The sequence below is a fragment of the Plasmodium sp. gorilla clade G2 genome, assembly GCF_900097015.1.
Source record: "Plasmodium sp. gorilla clade G2 genome assembly, chromosome: 8".
Classification (NCBI taxonomy): Eukaryota; Apicomplexa; class Aconoidasida; order Haemosporida; family Plasmodiidae; genus Plasmodium; species Plasmodium adleri (nom. inval.).
The window spans coordinates 1,097,501-1,118,097 of NC_041700.1; the positions used below are offsets into that span (position 1 = coordinate 1,097,501).

General features: G+C 17.7%; 5 protein-coding genes across 5 annotated transcripts in view; 2 read left to right on the forward strand and 3 right to left on the reverse strand.

The window, feature by feature from the left end:
* The window catches only part of PADL01_0827800 (folate transporter 1), a gene marked incomplete at both ends in the record, with an annotated part of 1,883 nt that extends 265 nt beyond the window's left edge, over positions 1 to 1,618 (reverse strand). The window contains 4 exons of the mRNA XM_028681632.1: positions 1 to 997; positions 1,119 to 1,196; positions 1,313 to 1,426; positions 1,552 to 1,618. The exon at positions 1 to 997 is cut by the window's left edge and continues 265 nt beyond it. Coding sequence (XP_028537991.1) covers positions 1 to 997; positions 1,119 to 1,196; positions 1,313 to 1,426; positions 1,552 to 1,618 — 1,256 coding nt within the window. The remainder of the gene's footprint in view (positions 998 to 1,118; positions 1,197 to 1,312; positions 1,427 to 1,551) is intronic.
* A 1,063-nt stretch (positions 1,619 to 2,681) lies between these two features.
* On the forward strand, positions 2,682 to 5,777 carry PADL01_0827900 (conserved Plasmodium protein, unknown function; the record flags this gene model as incomplete). The annotated part of the gene is made up of 1 exon (XM_028681633.1): positions 2,682 to 5,777. One exon carries the CDS (start codon positions 2,682 to 2,684, stop codon positions 5,775 to 5,777), a length of 3,096 nt encoding a protein of 1,031 aa, XP_028537992.1.
* Positions 5,778 to 6,563: 786 nt separating this feature from the next.
* PADL01_0828000 (GPI-anchored micronemal antigen) lies at positions 6,564 to 8,738 on the reverse strand (the record flags this gene model as incomplete). Its single annotated transcript, XM_028681634.1, has 1 exon — positions 6,564 to 8,738. One exon carries the CDS (start codon positions 8,736 to 8,738, stop codon positions 6,564 to 6,566), a length of 2,175 nt encoding a protein of 724 aa, XP_028537993.1.
* Positions 8,739 to 11,234: 2,496 nt separating this feature from the next.
* PADL01_0828100 (conserved Plasmodium protein, unknown function) lies at positions 11,235 to 12,132 on the reverse strand (the record flags this gene model as incomplete). Its single annotated transcript, XM_028681635.1, has 4 exons — positions 11,235 to 11,563; positions 11,699 to 11,848; positions 11,957 to 11,977; positions 12,078 to 12,132. 4 exons carry the CDS (start codon positions 12,130 to 12,132, stop codon positions 11,235 to 11,237), a joined length of 555 nt encoding a protein of 184 aa, XP_028537994.1.
* Positions 12,133 to 14,435: 2,303 nt separating this feature from the next.
* On the forward strand, positions 14,436 to 19,876 carry PADL01_0828200 (conserved Plasmodium membrane protein, unknown function; the record flags this gene model as incomplete). Its single annotated transcript, XM_028681637.1, has 2 exons — positions 14,436 to 16,336; positions 16,465 to 19,876. 2 exons carry the CDS (start codon positions 14,436 to 14,438, stop codon positions 19,874 to 19,876), a joined length of 5,313 nt encoding a protein of 1,770 aa, XP_028537995.1.
* Between the last annotated feature and the right edge of the window lie 721 nt (positions 19,877 to 20,597).

Below are 20,597 nucleotides of genomic sequence, written 5' to 3' on the forward strand. Positions count from 1 at the left end.
TATGTCAATATAGATGAAAGGAAGGAACTAATTATAGATGCAAAATTATTAGATGATAATAATAAAGAATATATTGTCGATTCAAAACCTTCAGGTATTAATGTTGAACATAATACTAGAATAGGCATTGTTTGAAATTCTGCTATAAATTCGATAAGTACAGTATCTGTAATAAAAAATAAAGAATTTTCTATAAATAAAAAATTATTTAATTTCTTGATAACTATTAATGGTAATAAACAAAAAGGAGTAATAATAATTGTAGAGTATAATAATAATTTTCTGATATTTATTTTAGTAAAAAAAAGCATATATGATATAATAGATATGAAACTAGCTAATGATTGGAACATAGCCATTTTTCCTAATAAATTTGGACTAAATTTTAATTCGTTAGTAATATAAAAAAAGAGTGTATTTCCACATGATGGTGTAGACATCATTATAAATATAAATATAATAAAATTTTTAATATATGATATTTTTATGATATCATAAATACATTTAATTTGTTGTTTGATAGATGATTTTTTATAATTTCTTTTTTCATATATAAAAAATGCTGAAGTAAATACACATAAGGGTAAAAATGATCCAATTAAAAATATGTGCTTCTTACTCATATGTAATAATAAATATCCTGATAAATAAGACATAATAGCAAAGCTTAATTTTCTAAAGGCAAAAAAAAGAGACACATTTTTAGCAGAGCCATTTATAGAACAGTTTCTGTTTGATTCAACTACTTGAGCTTCTCCTATTACATTACAAAGAGAACTTCCAAAAAAATATATAAACAATAAAAATATTGTTATAATTAAATTATTATGAGTAATTAAACCTAGACATATTAATGATAATATACATAGAAATGATCCTAATAATAAATAATATTTTCTTCTATATCCAAATATTGGATAATTATCTGATATCACAGCCCATATTAATTTAACTGACCATGGAATTTTTATAAAGCTCATAACGATACTAAGTGAAGCTAAAAGGGGTATCAAATGAAAAGGATAAAAAAAAAGGAAACATATTAATATATATATATATATATATATGTGTATACATATATATGTGAATATATTTAATATTATTTTTTTTTTATTTACCTGGGTGTAAATGATAATTATCTTTCAACAGATATATAATAGAAAGATTACACAAAACTTCTACTCCTTGTAACATAGCTAAAAAGAATTAAAAAAATAAAAAAAAAAAAAAAAAAAAAATTCAGAGAGGGGTGACTACATATACATATATATATATATATATATATATTATATCATATTATTATATTTTGAACCTATTAAACTGGATGATATTTTATTGAATATCAAATAAGGATTATCACTTTCATCTTCATTTATTTCCTTTTCTATCAGTTGACACTTTTCGTTTATAGAAATATAGGAAGCGACTATAAATATAAAAAAGAAGCATAAAAGGAAATATACATATTCATAAAAGTAGTATATCTTATTTGATTGATTAATTAATATAATATATATATTTATATATTTATAAATTTTTTTCTATTTGTACTCGTTTCTGTGCTACACGTTTCATAATTTACTTTTTTATCTTTTATGATGAAATCGTCATCTTCCATTGTATAGATAAAATGTTACACTAAAATATAAATTAAAGTATTAAAATAAAAAACAAAAAAAACAAAAAAAATATATACATATATATTTATATATATTAAATACATATTTAATATTCATTGTGTTGTTGTGAATATTAATTTTTTTTCCCCATTAAAAAAAATGCGCATACATAAAAATAAATTATAATATAATATAATTTTTTATGTAACTTTTTGACGTTCTGTCTTTTTTTTAAATATCAACAATAAAATGAATACATATAAATATAAATAAATATATATGTAAATACTATACATTAATTATATCATTTTGATTTTTTAAAATGTCTAATATTTATAAAATTACACTATAAAATATATATATATATAATATGTATTTATTTATTTTTTTTTTTTGTAAAAATATTATACCATTCTGATGAAATATATGCATATAATAACAAGAAAAAAAAAAAAAAAAAAAAAAAGAAAGAACAAAAATGCATTAAAAATAAAATAAAAAATATATATATATATTATTTTATTTACATTTCAAAAATTAAGTGAATTATTTTTTCATCCTGTTGAAATTTTATATTCATTATGCATATAAACATGTATATATAAAATATAGGTGTAAAAATATTATATATATATATATATATTTTTTTTTTAATTCCTTTTTGAATTAAAGCATAAAAGAGATATTAGTATATACATATGTTTAGTATTGTTTTTTTTTTTTTTTTTTTTTTTTTTATGACGATTTATATTTTAGACATGTTCATAATAAAATGAATTTACAGTGCTGTCTATTTTTTAAAGAAACATATAAATAAATAAATATATATATATATATATATATATATATATATAATATGTACATATTAATATTTATATATATTTTTTTTATATTACCCAATAGGTAAATAAAAAAAATAATTCACCACTCTTGATTTTTATATAAATCAAAATATATATATATATTTAATATATGTTTATTATGTGTGTAATTATATATTTTTAAAAAATTCATCATATAATTATTTATTTATATATATATTATTTTTATGTGATAAATATAATGAGTGAAGAATATATGGAAGATACGCATAAAACGTTGGAATATGAAAAAGATATAGTGCCAGAAGAAAAAGAAATAAATGAGAATCATTCAAATAATTATGATATCATTAATATGGATGATGTAAAAAATGAAATGAAAGATGGATTTATATTAAATAACAAATATGAACATATAGAAAGTAAAACCAGTTCTGTTTGTAGTGATAAATATAATGTAGAAAATGTAATAGACTTAAAAAAGAAAAAAGAGGAGGATACAGATTCTTCATATTATAAAAAAACATTAGATGATATATATGACACAAGTGATATATCAACAGATGATATACTCAGTAATTATAGTAGTTCTGAGAATGAGGATAGTGATAATAATATTCAGATGAAGATGATTAATGATACTTTTTTAAATGAAGATAATAGATATTATGGAGAATGGAGTGATGATATTATAAATGTATTATCTGAAGATATAAAGAAGAAAGAAAAATTGTTAGAAGATGAAAATAAAGATATATGTAATATGAAAAATCGTTATTTGAAATTAGAAAAATATGTAAATATTAAGAAGAAAAAAATAAAAAATATCAAAAAGAGTATTGAAGAAAAGAAAAAAATTGAGTTTGATCAAAAAGAAATATTTAAATGTCTACAAGTGAAAAATATGTTTTTAAAAAAAGAAAATCAAAAAATAAAATTAGAAAGAGAAAAAAATAATAAGAAAATTATAGACACAGAAAATGATATAACCACATGTGAGAAAAATATAGAAGATATCAAAAAAGAATTAATGCTTAAAGAGAGTGAATTAAATGATTTTATAAATAAAATAAAAATTATTCAACAAGAAGAATATGAAATAGAAAAAATAAAATTATCAAAAGATAAAGAAATACAAAATGTATCATATAATTTAGAAAAATATAAAAACCAAAAAATAGAAGAAGACAAAAAATATGAACAAGTAAAAATGAATAATATGAAATTTGATATAGAACTTAAATCAATAGTGCAAGAATATTATGATATAAAAAAAGATATTAAAAATATTTCAAATAAATATAAATGTATCATAGATATGATAACATGTAGAGATAAAACTATCTATACATTTGAAAAGGATTATAGAAAAACAATAAATAAACAAAAGCTTTTACAAAATAAATGTATACATAAAGAAAATCTTATAAATACACAAAAAAATAAAAATATTATTTTAAATGATGAAATTAAAAAAATTCAATTTGATATAAATAAAATAAGAAAAGAATTAAATGAACAACAAATAACATATGATCAATGTATTATAGATTCAGAGCATTTAAATAAAGAATATGAATATGAAATATATGATATGAAAGAAAAATTACAAGAAGAAAAAAATACTCTAGAAAATACATTACAAGATTTAAATGATACATATATAACTATGTCAAATAATTATGAAGAATCAAAAAAGGAATATCAAAAAGAGCAATTAAATAATATTGAAAAAAATGATTTAATAAAATCTACAGAACAAATTCTAGTTCAATTACAAAATAAATTAGAAAATTTGTTAGATGAAATTAAAAGTCTAGATCTAGAAAAATTTCAATTAACTCAAACATTACAAATAATAAAAAATGATTATATAACATTAGAATCAGATGTTTTAGGCACACAAATCAAAATTAAACAAATAAAAAGTAATATTAAAAAAACAGAAAAAGAATTAGAAAGACAAAAAGAAATGTTATACAAATTTGATTTCCAGACACAAGTTCTAACAAAAAAAATTAACACAATCTCAGGTATTAGTACCTTTGAAAAAAAAAAAGAAAATCAAAAAAAAATCTTATTATTAGAAAAAGAGTTACACAAAAATGAGGATATATATAATACATTAAATAATGAAATGAAAAGAATTAATATAGAAATAAAAAATATTAAAATATATCAAAATGAATTACAAGAACAAAAAGTTAATTATAAAAATGTATATGAAAAATTACAAATGGAAATTAAATCTTTAGAAAGTACAATAAATAATGAGATAAAAGAAAAAGAAAATATTATACTTATTGAATTAAATTTAAAAATTGAATTGGATAAACTAAAATCAACGTTTTCAAAACATGTAGATAATTTAAATATATGTAAAAAAGAAAAAAAAGAAAATATAAATAATGCTAAATTATCTGAACAAGATATTAATGCACATATTGAATCTTTAAAAGTTATCATAAAAAATATTAATGATGAAATACATAAATTAAATATACAACTCTATGAAAAAAAAAATAAATGTAATAATCTACAACTAAAATTAAATAGTATTATCTTATGTAACCAAACAAATAAGGAACAGAAAGATATTTGTCCTAATGAAAATCAACATATATATTATAAAATGAAAATAGATCAAGATATTATTAATTTAAAAAATCAATTAAAACAAATAGATGAACAAATTGACAAAGAAAATATGGAAACTAAAAACTTTCAAAGAACATTAGATGATATCCTACAAACAAATAAAGACTTCAATGATAATATTAAAACTATAGATCCTCAATATAAAATATTATTAAAAAAGAAAAATAAATTAAATAAAAAATGGCAACAAATAGATGATCATATAAATAATCTAGAAACTAATATAAACGATTATAATAAAAAAATTAAAGAAGGCGATACCCAACTCAACAATATACAATTACAGTGTCAAGATATTGAAGAAAAAATTAATAAAATTAAAGAAAATAATTTAAAGCTAGAAAATAATATAAATGATTTATTTATTAAAATTGAAAGAGCATCAAATCAATTGAAAAAAAATTTAACACCTACTACCAAGCAGATGAAATTAAGAAATAAGCAAATCAAAAATAATGAAAATAATATATCAGACAACAACGAAAACAATAACAACAATAATAATGATGATAATATTAATATTAATGATGAACCAATTTCTTTGGAAAAACAAATTTTCAAGCAAATACAAATGGAATCATTAAAAGAAAAATTATCTCTACTTATGGAATGTTTTAAAACCAATATTGATAATGTAATTATTAAGGAGGTATATAAACTTATAGAAACAGCCGAATAATTCATATATATATATATATATATATATTTTTATTCATATATTCTTTAACTTGACTATAGTTATAAAGTTTTCATTTTCTCAATGTAGATGATAAATAAAAACAGAATAATTTTATAGATATATTTATAAAAAGGTATATTATTATTATTATTTTTTTTTTTTTTTTTTTTTTTTTATTATTGTCTTGTATAATTTTTTGAAATAGCTATTTATGTCCAAAGTTGCCTGAACAGGCAAGGTGCTTTTTTACTTTTTTTTTTTTTTTTTTTTTTTTTTTATTTGATATTATTTATAAATTATTAAATTTGATGAATTATTTGAAAAAAAGAAAAAATTAAAGATAAATGAATAAATATAAATATATTATATATATATATATATATATATATATATATATATATAACAAAACAACAACCAAAAAAAATATACACATATATATAAACGATGATGTGTAATATTTAGATGTACATATAATTATTATATATATACCAACACATAATGAAATATATTTGAAAAAAAACATACACATACGAAGAAAAGGAATAAATGAAATATTAAAGGGTAAACAAAAAAAAAAAAAAAAAAAAAAGCAAGAAAAATATATGTAACATATAATATATAAAATATATCATATATAAAATAATAACATATATTTTGTAAAAACATACCATATATAATAATAATGATAATAATTTAAAAAAAAAATGGCACACATTTAAATTTTATGTTTTAATTTTATGTTTTAATTTTTATGTTTTAATTTTTATGTTTGAATTATAATAAGATTTAATTTAACAAGTTAATTAAAATAAAGGAGAAAAAAAGTAATGTTGCATATGAAATGTGATTAATAAAACTTGCAGCCTTTGCATTTGGTCCTTCAAAAGTATTTTGTATTCCAACTGATAATGTTGCTATGTCTACATTATTATTTATTATGTCTTCTGTTTTTTCACCAGATAAATCAGTAACTACAGCAATTAGTGGTGTACTACTACTATTATTATTATTATTATTACTACTATTTGTGTTATTATTTGTGTTATTATTTTTATTGGATGGATCATTTTTATCTTTATTATTTTGTGGATTTCTAACTTCTAAAGCTGACAAATTGTTTTTTGAATATTTCATTTTTAGTTTACTTTCTTCCATTTCTTTTAATTCTTGTAATTTCATTTTTTCATAAATCAAAACATATTTGGTAGAGAAATTATTAACTAATTCATTTTCTTCTGACAAAATATTAGTATCATTTGTTGGTACTAGTTGATCATTAATTAATGCCTTCTTACAATAAGCTTTTGCGTCTCTTGATGGCGAAGGAGTCATTAACATAAAGGATTGTATGACTGTTAGTATTACTGTTTGTGGTTTTAATAATAAACGTACTATAAGAATATCATCATTTAAATCGAAAAAAGTATTTTCTAAAAGTTTTCTAATTCCTTCTTCATCTATTTTTGTGGTAGGTTCATTATTTTCAAATTTAACAATATGTAAATTTTTTATCAAATCTTTTAATAATCTAACAATATCTTTTGGTTTTTCTGGATTGATGGAGTATAAAGGATTGAATAAAATATTATTTTTGTGTTCTGCACTTGTGTGGTTGTTATTTTGTGCATGTATATCGTTTTTATTTGTCTGTTGATTGTTATTATTTGCCTGTTGATTGTTATTATTTGCCTGTTGATTGTTATTATTTGCCTGTTGATTATTATTATTATTATTATTTACCTGTTGATTATTATTATTATTATTTACCTGTTGATTATTATTATTATTATTATTTACTTGTTGATTATTATTATTATTATTATTATTATTATTATTTACCTGTTGATTATTATTATTATTATTATTTACTTGTTGATTATTATTTTTACCATTATTATCTTGTTGGTGACTCTTATTTGTGTTGTCTGTGCTCACATTTTGGTTTACTATTTTTATTTCCTTCGATTGGATAAATGATGATATACCATGTTTTGAATAATGCTTATAATTATTTAGTTTATTAAGTATCTCTTCATTATTTAATACTTCTCCCTTTGATTGTGCATTAATTTTATTTACCATATCTTTAGTTCTATATTTAGTTAAATTTTCATGGATTTTAATTAACCTTTCAATCATTCCACCTTTTTGTAATAAGCTTTGAATAAAATATGGGAAAAAATAATAATAATCTGAAAAAGCGTTATAAGCTTCATTTAATAATTCTTCATTATTAATTTTTAAGATTCCTAGATTTTCAAATTCTAAACTTTTACTAATTAGTGGTGATTTATTACCATTTCTTAATTCACATAAAATACCAGCTATTAGGAATTCTCTTTTTTTTAAAACATTAACCATTTTACCTGACCATAATTTTTGTGTTAATTCAGTAATAGATGTTCTTAAATCGATTAATAAATCAATAGATTCTTTATATATACTTTTTAATTCATCATCCACACATGTTAATAAAGTTTTAAATTGTTTTAGCATAAGACTAAATGTATTTTGTTCTTCATCTTCTTCAATAAAAGATTTTAGTAATGTATTATTAAAAGCTGCTTTAGAATTACATAATTTTTTAAATGTAAATTTATGTATTAATTTTTCATATTTAGGATTTGAACAAGGAAAAGATAAAGATATTTTATCTTTTTCATGTATACATATATTTTCATATTTTGGTTCTGAGCATAAATAATCATCACTTAATCTATTTTGTAATGCTACCATTATATTAGTATACATATCTTTTTCATTCAATAAATTCTCCATCATTTCTTCGGCTATTTTCTGTATATCACAATTTTCTTCATTATTATTAAATTCACTATTTTCATTATTATTCAATTCAGGTATTAAAAAGGCCTGAGGAGTATTCGAATTTCTTATAAGGGCACTTATTGATTGGCATAAGCCTATTATAAGTGCAACGAACAAAGATGTATTATATTTCATCCTTTTATAAATATCATGTATATAAATGTTATGTTACAAGTTTTAATTTAAAAAAATAAAAATTAAATGAAATGTATATATATATATATATATATATTAAAATGATATATGAACTATAATATAAAATATAATGCACACTAATTCATATGTTTTAAAAAGAGGTTGTCTTCTTTGATTTTATTTTATACATTATTCTTTAATATCAAAGAGAAATATATACATATATATATATATATATATATATATATATATGAGGATGTATAATATGCTTATTATATGACCAAAATTTTTACAACATGTATTAAAAAATATCTCTTAAAAAGAAACATAAAACTTTTTATTTCGTAAATGTAGACATAAATAAATATGCATATATAAATATATTAATTAACGGAAAAATAAAATAAAATAAAATAAATGAATGAATAAATAAATATATAAAGCGCTCATATATTTAATATATAATATTAATGTTCATATAACAAAGATATATTCTGTATTATATATAAATAAAGCATACATTCAAATATATTTGTTTCATATTTATGTTTATCTCTATTTTAATATATTAAAAAATATATGAATTAAAAATATATTATGTTTATATTAATTTTTAAATGTGGACAGAAATTATAGAAACAACATCTCACCATTTTTTTTTTTTTTTTTCATATGTAGTTACAAAATAGAAAACAAACAAAAAAAAAAAAATAAAATAATATATATATAATAATAATAAATGATATAATAAATAAAAATAAATGAATGAATTATTTACATACAAGCCAAAACTGTTATGTATGGAAAAAAAAAAAAAAAAAAAAAAAAAAAAAAAAAATATATATATATATATATATATATATAATTATATGCACATATATATTTAAATGGATGAATTATTTTGGCTGTTTTTTTTTTTTTTTTTTTTTTTTCTTTTCTTTTCTTTTTATATTATGTTACATTTCCAAAAAGGGAAGAAAAGAAAAATGAAAAAAAAAAAAATGAACAACGCTAAACTCTCTTTAATTAATTTATATTTCAATATAAAAAAATATTTTGCCTTGTAAACTATATCTCAAGATAATAATATATATAATAAATACAGTTAATTTTTTTCAAAAATACAAATATATATATAAAAAAATAAATATACCAAATATGTTATATAAACCTTAATATAATTTACAAATTTTCAAAAAATAAAGAAAAAAATAAATTTTCTTATGCAAAAGGATCATTTCCCTTTAAAACAACGATTATAAAATTTATAAAAATAAGAGCATGTGCCTTAAAATTTATAATCATTAAAAATATATTAATTTTTAAACAAATAAATAAATATATATATATATGTGAGACAAAATAACATTAAAAATTTTGAATATATAATTTCAAATATCTTCTTGGTTGTTTGGTTTCTTTTTTTCTTTTTTACTTTTTTACTTTTTTGAGGTTATTTTATAATTTTATAATAGTTTTTATTTTTTTCTCTATTAACATTTTATAAATGTGTTGTAAAATGTTATAATAACATGCAATTCCTTTTATTATGGTTCACTTATATTTGAACCTTTACGTGTGTTGTAAATAAAAAAGGGATCAATGTTACTTTCATATATATTTTGCAGAACAAATAATATATATATATATAATTATTATTATTGTTATATTTCATCATTTTTATTATGAAGAATTCAAATCAAATTAAAAAAAAAATATATATATAATATATATATTTTTATTTATACTAGTAATTTTTTTTTTTTTTTTTTTTTGCTCCCTCTTCAATTATAAAATTCACATAAACTTAAATCTTCAACTCAAGTTCGCATGCATCAAGCTACGTGAGGAAAAAAAAAAAAAGAAAATATAAATAAATTTTATACACAAAAAAATATATATATATATATATATATTAATTTTTTAGAATTCTCAAAAATATATATATTATATATAAATAAATAAATATATATATATATTTAACTATATTTATGTGGAAATGAACACATAAGGGAAATTATGTAACATAATTTTTTTTTTTTTTTTTTTTTTTTTTTGAGAACTATCCTTAATTAAATAGCTATTTATAAAATTTTATGAATTTTTTTTTTTTTTTCTATTTATAATAAGATATATTTTTTATGAACGGGTCAGGTAAATATAATGTTCACGTTAAAAAAAAATAAAAATAATATAAAGAATATTACAAAATGTAGACATTCTTCTTTGTTCTTTTATTTTTTATATTTTATTTTTTTATTTTTGTGTAATATTTAATTATTTTTAGTCTCATTAATCTTTAATAAATATATAAGAAAATATATATATTTTAAAAAAAAATTTTTTTTTTTTTTTTTTTTCTTTATATATATATATATATGAACAAATTGAAGATTATATAAAATAAATAAAAATGTAAAAAAAATCTATATTGAATTAAAAATGTATATCTATCTATATATATACATATATATACAAATTGGACATATATAATTATTAGTTTTCTGTTTCTTTATAAGGTTCTCCTTGTAGTATTCTAATAACAGACTCATTTTGAATTAGATCATCTGTAATCAATGTGACATAATATTTTTTACAACCAGGACAACGTTCTTCAATATTTGATTTATCAATCAAACAATGTGGACATTTCAATCTAGCTATTATATAATCTAAAATACCTTCATCTTCTAGATTTTGCATTGTTACATCATTTCCTAATGGTACTCCATCAATTAATATTTGTGGAAGAACAATTCCATTTTCATTGGAAAGGAGTATCTTTCCTTTTTTCCACTTATTAAATAACTCTATATCCTTCAGATCTAAAAATAAAAAAGTTAAATGTATCATGGGAAATTAATATGTATTAATAAATATAAACGAATATTCAACAATATATATATATATGTATGTATGTGTGTATATTTGCTTATATTTTATTTTTTCTCTGTATTTACTTTTTGCTGAACTTGTATCTCTATTGGCATCTATTGAAAAATAAATATACTTCTTACAGTTCAATAATTGGTGAGCTCTTAAGGATGAAAAAAACGAAGATTTAATACCCCCGAGAGAGGTAGTAATTAAAACAATTTCAGCTTCTTGTGCTGAATGAAGAAATACAGAAATAATATGAAAAAAAGTTTTAATTAATATTAAATATATATATATGATTATTTATATATGGTAATTTTTTATTTTATTTCACATGTTACCTAATATGTTTTCTTCTTGTTCTATAATAAAAAAAAAAAAAGCAAAATAAAATATATATTATAGTGTAATATTATATATATATATATATATGTATATTTCTTTTTCATTTTGGAAACTAACCATAATTTTCATTTTGATTCTCCTCATTTGCTAAAGAAACATTTTCAGTTTCCATTTTATAAAAAAAGAAGGGAAAGAGTTAATTTTGAATATATTAAACTTTTAAATTATATTATTAAAATCCTTAACTTAAAAGATAACTAGAAGTTTTTTTTCTTTTCCCTCTTAAAAATATTTTTGTTTTTAGAACTAGAATTATATTATGAGCTTTGATTTTTATTGTCTTTCTTAACTTGGGAAAAAAAAAAAAAATATATATATGTGCAGGTTATATATATTTTGATTATACTTTTTTTTTTTATTCTTTAATTTATAATATTTAATTTGTTTGCATGTTATATTTTTAAAGGTAAGAACAATCCCCAAATTTTTTCAATCCTTTAACCTTAGAAATATGTAATTTATTAAATAGATATATGGAATTTCTATTTTATATAAAATAAAAATTAGGTATATGTATGCACATATATATATATATATATATATATATATATATATATTATATGTTAATTATTTGTATGAACTTGTATGGGTTGATGTTTATGTAAAATGGGTGTAAATAAAAATAAATAAAATAATAAAGGAAATGTTAAAAATAAAAATATATATTTTTTTTTTATGTATCAAATGAATGTTTTTGTAACACCTTTGACATTGGTAACTTTGTATATGCAAAGTGCCACTTTTTTTTTTTTTTTTTTTTTTTTTTTTTATGTTATTATGTATATGTGTGCGGGTGTTGACAGTTTTTTCATAAAATGTGTATTTTTTTTTTTCATATTAAAAAAAAATATATATATTAAATTTATAAAGAGATTTTATCGAAAAAATAATATATATATATATATATATATATGTATGTATACGTTTACGTTGATATAGCAAAAAAATTTGGGAGGTTTTATAAAAATATATATCGTACATATATATCTTTAATATTGACAATATATATATATATATATATATATATTTATTTTATTTTATTTTATTTTATTTTTTGATTGTTTATAAGGAAAATTCTTGTTGTTTATTTATTTCAGAACCAAGGTGAAAAAAAAGAAATATAAAATATATGTAATTTTAAATGGTTGTTATATTTAAGATGGTAAATAAAAGAGAAATATTTTGCTTTACCTATAATATAAAATTTAGGAATATTCATTAATATAAAGAAATGTTATAAGAAAAAATAAAAAAAAATATAAGTTAAATATATATAAATATATTTAAACATATTTATGTAATTTCATTATTTTGTTGTTTCAAGAAAAAGTTATTAAATTTGTAAATCATGTTAAGATTAAGGAGACAGAAATATATATAAGAATTTATATTATATATTATAAAATTTAAAATTATATATATTTCCTTATATAAATAAATAAATATATATATAATATATATATTACAACAATTCAAAATGTATATTATAAATGATATTTCTTATATTACATAATTTTTATAATATAAATGAAAAATTGTTCTGAATTCAATTTATATCTTTAATATTATTATAAGGTTTTTTTTTTTTTTTTTTTTTTTTTTTTTTTTTTTTTTTTTCTCTCTTTACGGGTTATATTATATACCAAATTCCTATTTATATTATATTATCGGATGAAATATATACATATAATAACAATAACGTATTTTTTTTTTTTTTTTTTTTTTTTTTCTTATAATTTTCCTCATAATATATATATTTTAATATATTAATTTTTGTTTTGTTTATTTTTATATTTATGTAGAAAATATGCTGAATGATATTTTTCCTTTCCAGAATATTATAAGAAAATAAAGATAAATATGAAATATTAACTATAAATAAGTTGATACATGAAAAAATAAAAAAAAATAAAATAATAATAATATATGTATATTTATATATATATTTATATTAATTTATTTATAATAAGAAAAAATAATTATGTGTATGTTTTTTTCATATTATATATAAAAAAATAACATGATATCTTCATTAATATATATAATATTATATATATAAATGTACCTTTTAATTTCATGTTTCAATCTTAAAAGTTAGATTTAGAATGTTTTTGAAAATATGAAGATATGAAATGTTTTTATAAATATAAAAATTATGTGTCAACTAATAAGTTATATAAAAATAAAATTGGAAAGGAAAGAAATTATTAGAAAATAGGCGTATATAATAAAGGTTAAAGGTTTAACCTTGTCACTAAAAATAAATAAATATATAATATATATGTGAGTCATTATATAGCTCACAAAGGATATTATATATATATATATATATATATATATTATTATATTTATATTTATTTATATTATTGTTTTATTTTTTATTTTATTTTAAAGTATAAAAAAAATTGCTATAAGATGGACCTGTATCAAGAAGAAATATACAATAGAGCAAATATAAATGTGAGCGTTATCGTTCATGATAATATAAAAGATGTTATAATAAAAAATCTTGAGAATAATATGACCGATAAGAATATAATAATAAATAATTATAATTATAATGATATTATCAAAATTAATAATATACCAAATGATAATATTAAAGATGAGGAAAAAGGAATATTATCCTTATGGTTAAAAAAAATAAAAGTGGTATCATCTGTTATAATTTTATGTGTTGACTGGCAACATATATATAGTCAACATAAGATACAGTCTAATTCAAAAGATACTATTGAAAATGAAAATATGAATAAAGAAAGGAGAGGTAGTAGTTATTATATTGATAAGGAAGGTATTATAAATGAAGGGATATACAACATGGGTGATATAAATAATTATGATAATATAAATAATTATAGTAACCCCAATAGCTTTAATAATATGAATAATTCATGTGAGGGTCTTAATATGGATGATAATAAATTATGTTATGTACAGAATGAAGAATATATGAATAAAATAAACAAAGAATTATTAAATCGAATTGAAGAAATTAATAAAATAATATTGAAACGGAAAAAGGTTTGTAAGATAATTTTATTAGTTATACTACCAGAGAATACAAAAAATACAGAAGATTATATTAAACATATAAGTAAGTTGAATTGTGAGAATATTAGTGCTATATTTATTACATTGGGTTTAAAAGAAATACATAATAAAATAAAAAAATTAGATAATTTACTAAAAGATTGTGTTACTAGTTTTTTTAAACAATATATAATAAATTATGAAAGGAAAAGTAATATAAATTTATTATCATTTTTTAAATATAATTTTAAAAAAGCATATATATTAGAAATGTTAGAAAAATATGATGAGAGTATGAAAATATATGTAAATATATGTAAAGTATTTTATGAACATATTGGTAATAATATTTTTTCAGATGTATTACAATATTTTAATTATGTTATATTTTTTAATTGTGTAAGTATACGTATGATATATATATATTTGTATTTTAAAGACATAAAGAAAGGTATACATCATATATATACTCATAATAAGATAATACAATTAACATTAATGGAGAATCAAACTATGACAAATGAGGAAAATCAAATGGTTCAAGAATTTTTTAATATATTTAATAAATATAATGATAAGAAAGAAAATAAATTTTTTGTAAATCAAATAAAATACAAAAAAAAAAATGATAATAATATTAATATTAATAGTAGTAATAATAGTAATAATTTTTGTTATAGTGATGATGAAGAAAAATTATTATTATTATCATATATAAATAAATTAAAAGAAAAGAATTTAGACATCTTATTATTATTATATAATAAGATATTAAAAGAATATTTATATTATAATTTACTTTCTTGTGTGTATTTTTATTTTTATCGAATTATTAAAAATTTTCAAATATATATACAAGATATAGTACTCTATGGTATATATTGTTGTTTTTTTATATATAACAAAATAAAAGCTGTTAAAAAAAAGGACAACCTTATAGAGAATTTCCCACATTCTTATATCATATATTTTAAAATGGATAGTATTTCATTTTTATATGATTTTATATTAAATTTTTTGATTGAATTATATCGTATAATAAAGATAAATCAAATAAATAGTTTATCATTAATTATTTTATATTTTTTATGTACTATATATTATGAGCAGAAAAAATATTTATTTTGTGTCTTCTTACTTTTACAATTTTTTACACACCAGAAAGATGATTTTATATTAAACTGGTTGGATGTGAAATATTTAAAGGAAGAGAAATATGACAAGGGTGAATTCTTGTGTAGTCTGAGGAGGTTGAAGTTGGATATAGAATATATAAGAGAAAGGTAGCATAAAAAAAAAAAAAAAAAAAAAAAAAATATATATATATATATATATATAAATATATATTATATATATATATATAAATATATATTATATATATATATTTATTTATTTATACTTTTACCTTTAGGAATAGTGTCGCTTATGAACCACTGGTATACTTACTTTTAAATTCATTATCTTTTGTGCTATATCATGAGAATATAAAAGTAGATGTGGAGGATGATAAGAAGGAGTTGGAATTTTTTAATGTGGATAAGAAAGAATATGAAACATTATTTGTTGAGATATGTTTTGTTTACTTGAATATATTAATTAAGAATAAGAAAAATAATGAGAGAGAAGATTTTATAAAATTTTTGAGTAATTATTTTGATATGGTGAATTATAATTTATATATGAATAAGGATATTAATTTATCACTTTGTAATATAAATGTAGATATGTTTTATATATTTTTTGATAATAATAGTAATAGTAATAGTAATAGTAATAGTAATAGTAATAGTAATAGTAATAATTTGTATGTTTTTTTTGAAATAAAGGATATATTTTTAAATGAACATGGTCATAATAATTTTATATATTTGCCTTTTTTTGTAATTTCAATAAATGATGATAAAAAATATTTTACCTACCAAATTGATGAGACATTTGAAGATAGAACTTTTTTCTTTTGTATTAATACAAATGAAGAGGATATGATTGATAAACTTAATTTGGATATACAGAATGTTAAGAATAAAAATATAAATGATAATATACAAAATAATGATTCTTATGTATGTAAATTTATGAATAGAAAAAAAAAAAAAAGTGTTGTAAGTTTTATTATTTCAGAATGGAAGAATGAAATGAATATTGATTATGTGGACTTATATCTTTTTATATTTAATCAAATTATAAGAATTCGTATTGATAAAATATCTGTTTATCATTGTAAGAGGAAGTACATGGAATTATATAATGCTGAGAATCAAAATGTGGGGACTAAAAATGAATATGACGACAGTTTGGGTGTTCACAATGTTGATGTTAATAGTGTGTATGATGGATCATGCAAGGAAAACACCAATGATAGTAATAATAATAATAATATGATAAATTATGAGAAAGAAATAAAACAATCTGATGATAAATATTCTTTTATTCCTACACATAACATACTTAATATAAATAGCTTGGATGAAGAAAAAAAAATCTTCCCAATAAAAAATATGAATTGCTTAACAAAAAATAAATTTGATTATTATAAGTTAAAGGATGGAATATATATGAATAAATATGAGAATAAAATAATTTATAATAAGGATAAATATTTATATAAAATGTCATTATTGAAATATATTAATTATTATATATATTCAAGAAATGATAAATTATATTTGAATGAATATAATATATCATATATATTTATTAAGTATTCAACTTATATTAAAAATTTCGAGTTAAATTTTTCTTATATCATAGATGATATTGATCATGTTGACTTTTATTTATTGAGCAATGAGGAAAACGTGATAAATATCCATAAAATTAAAAACAGACAGAATATAACATTAAGAGGAAGTAAAGATATATATAAATGGTATAATAATGGCAATGAAACTGTTTTAAATAATGAAAAAAAAGAAAAATATAATATGGAAAAAATTAAAAAAAATTATATTTACATGGATGATGATAATCAAACGGAGGAAATATCAGATTGTGATAGTAGTATAAGTAGTGATACGGAAGAATATAATTCATATAGTGATGATAATAATAATAATATGAATAATATGAATAATATCAATAATATCAATAATAATAATAATAATAACTATAATAACAATTATTTTAATACCAAAGAGGAATTACAAATTAGTGAGAACTTTTACAAAATTATACATAAAAATATAAACAACAATATGGATGATGAAAAGGAAACTTTGTTTGATGAGAATATATTTTTTTTTGAAATTAAAGGAGATAAAAAAATGAAGAATAATATAAAAAAATCATGTGTGAAAAAAATATACGGTCGTAGTAATTTTAATAATAACTGTTATATGTTATATGAACAAAGGAAAAATAAAAAAATGATGAAAAAAAGAAATACAAAAGATGAAAAGTATGAAAACAAAATTGGTTATAATGATAATATAAATCATCCTAATGGTTATATAAGTAATACTTTATTTTCATTTTATAAAGATGAGAAAGAAAAATTATTATGTATACCATTCATTATAAGACCGAGAGAATTAAAAAATGTTAAAATAAGTTTTGAATTTCTTTTCAAAAATATTTATTTTAAGGATGAGTTGAAATATAATCTTAATTATTTTGTGGAGCCTTCTCTAATAACAATGATGACAAGAATGAATTTGAGAAAGGATGATGAAGAGAATTATTTGATTCATAATGATAAAGAAAATAATATAGAAGAAGAAATTATATCACATAATAATGAAACTATTAAAGAGAATATATATAATGATTTAATAGATAAAGATTTGTTTTTTTTCATATCATATTATTTATATATACATAATAATAATATAAATAGAATTGAACTTGTTGATATTGAAAATATAAGAATAGATAATATTATAAAAATGGAATATAAAAATACTTATTGTGATTTTCTTAGAACTAATAAAAAATATTTGAATATTAAATATCAATTAAATTATGAAAGTTTTTTTTTTCCTTTTAATATAATATTTAAGAAATTAATTTTTACAAATTTGATTAAGTTACCATATGAAGATTATATAGAAAATATAAATAATAAAATGAATTTACAAAACGAACATAAGAAAAGTAAAATAAAAATAGATTTAATATATTCAAAAATTGTAAAATGTAATGAATTATTTACTATCCAAGCTGTTATAACAAATCAGACAAATATAACTGAGGAGATTATTATATTTTTATATGACTTACCAAAAGAAAAAGTAAAAAAAAAAAAAAAAAAAAAATTAGCTAGCCAAAATGAGGTAAAAAGAAAAAGTCAAATGATTATTAATAAATATGATGAAAAAAAAATATATGAATTTAATGAAATAAATAAAAATAATGATAATATAAAAAATGATAATATAAAAAATGATAATACAAATTATGATAATATAAATCATGATAATATATATAATGCCAACATAAATAATACTCTTTTTAATATTCCTGATTATGAATCATCATCATATGATTATACTTCATCTTCATCATCTTATTCTTCATACAACATGGAAAATTTAATAAACCAAGATGAATATCTTTTGGATGATGAAAATGTTGATGTCACAAGAAATGATTTACAAATGAATAATATATTAAATAATGTTTCACAAAAAAAATATATCATATCAGGAATTCGAAGTATGAAAAATATTCTGTTACCATATCAGACCTTACATATAGATTGGTCTTTCATACCTCTTACATATGGACATATAACACTACCTAATATTTTAATAAAAAGAAAAACAAAAGTAAAAAATAATGTTAATGTATTTGCTTCAAAGGATATTCAAATAATAGTCATATGAAAGGAAAAATATATATAAATATATATATATATATATATATGTGTAGGACTTTATTTTAAAAGTGCATAATTTTTTATATGATAAAAAATAAAATATTTATTATTTTTTTTTGTTACAATATATATTAATATATCATAATATCATATAATATAAATAAATTTTGTTATTTTTGTTATTACGTGTACCCATATAATTATTATTAACATATATATCAATTTATGACATTTTATAATATGTATATATTTTTTATATAATAATGTAATCTCTAGTATTTTTTTTTTTCATATGAACTTAAAAAATTTTTTAATTTTTAAATATATAAATATATATATATATATTACAAAGGTTTATAAACTATTCCTTTATTATTACATAAATATTATATTTATGTATATATTTTTTTTTTTAATTTTTTTTCTTTTTTATATTTGTTATAAAAAAAAAAAAATAATAATCCTGAGTTGGGGACGAACCGTTTTTGAAATACATTAAAATTAAAAATATATATATATATATATATGCATATTGTAATGTATATATTTATATATATATATATATTTTATTTATATAATAATATAAAAAATTATCACATGTAAAATATATATATACATATATATAATAATATATATTTAAAAATATTGTCATGAATTTATTAATAAAGAAAAAATGACTTTTTTTTTAGTAACATCTTAAAAGTTGAATTATTTATATAAAGAAAAAG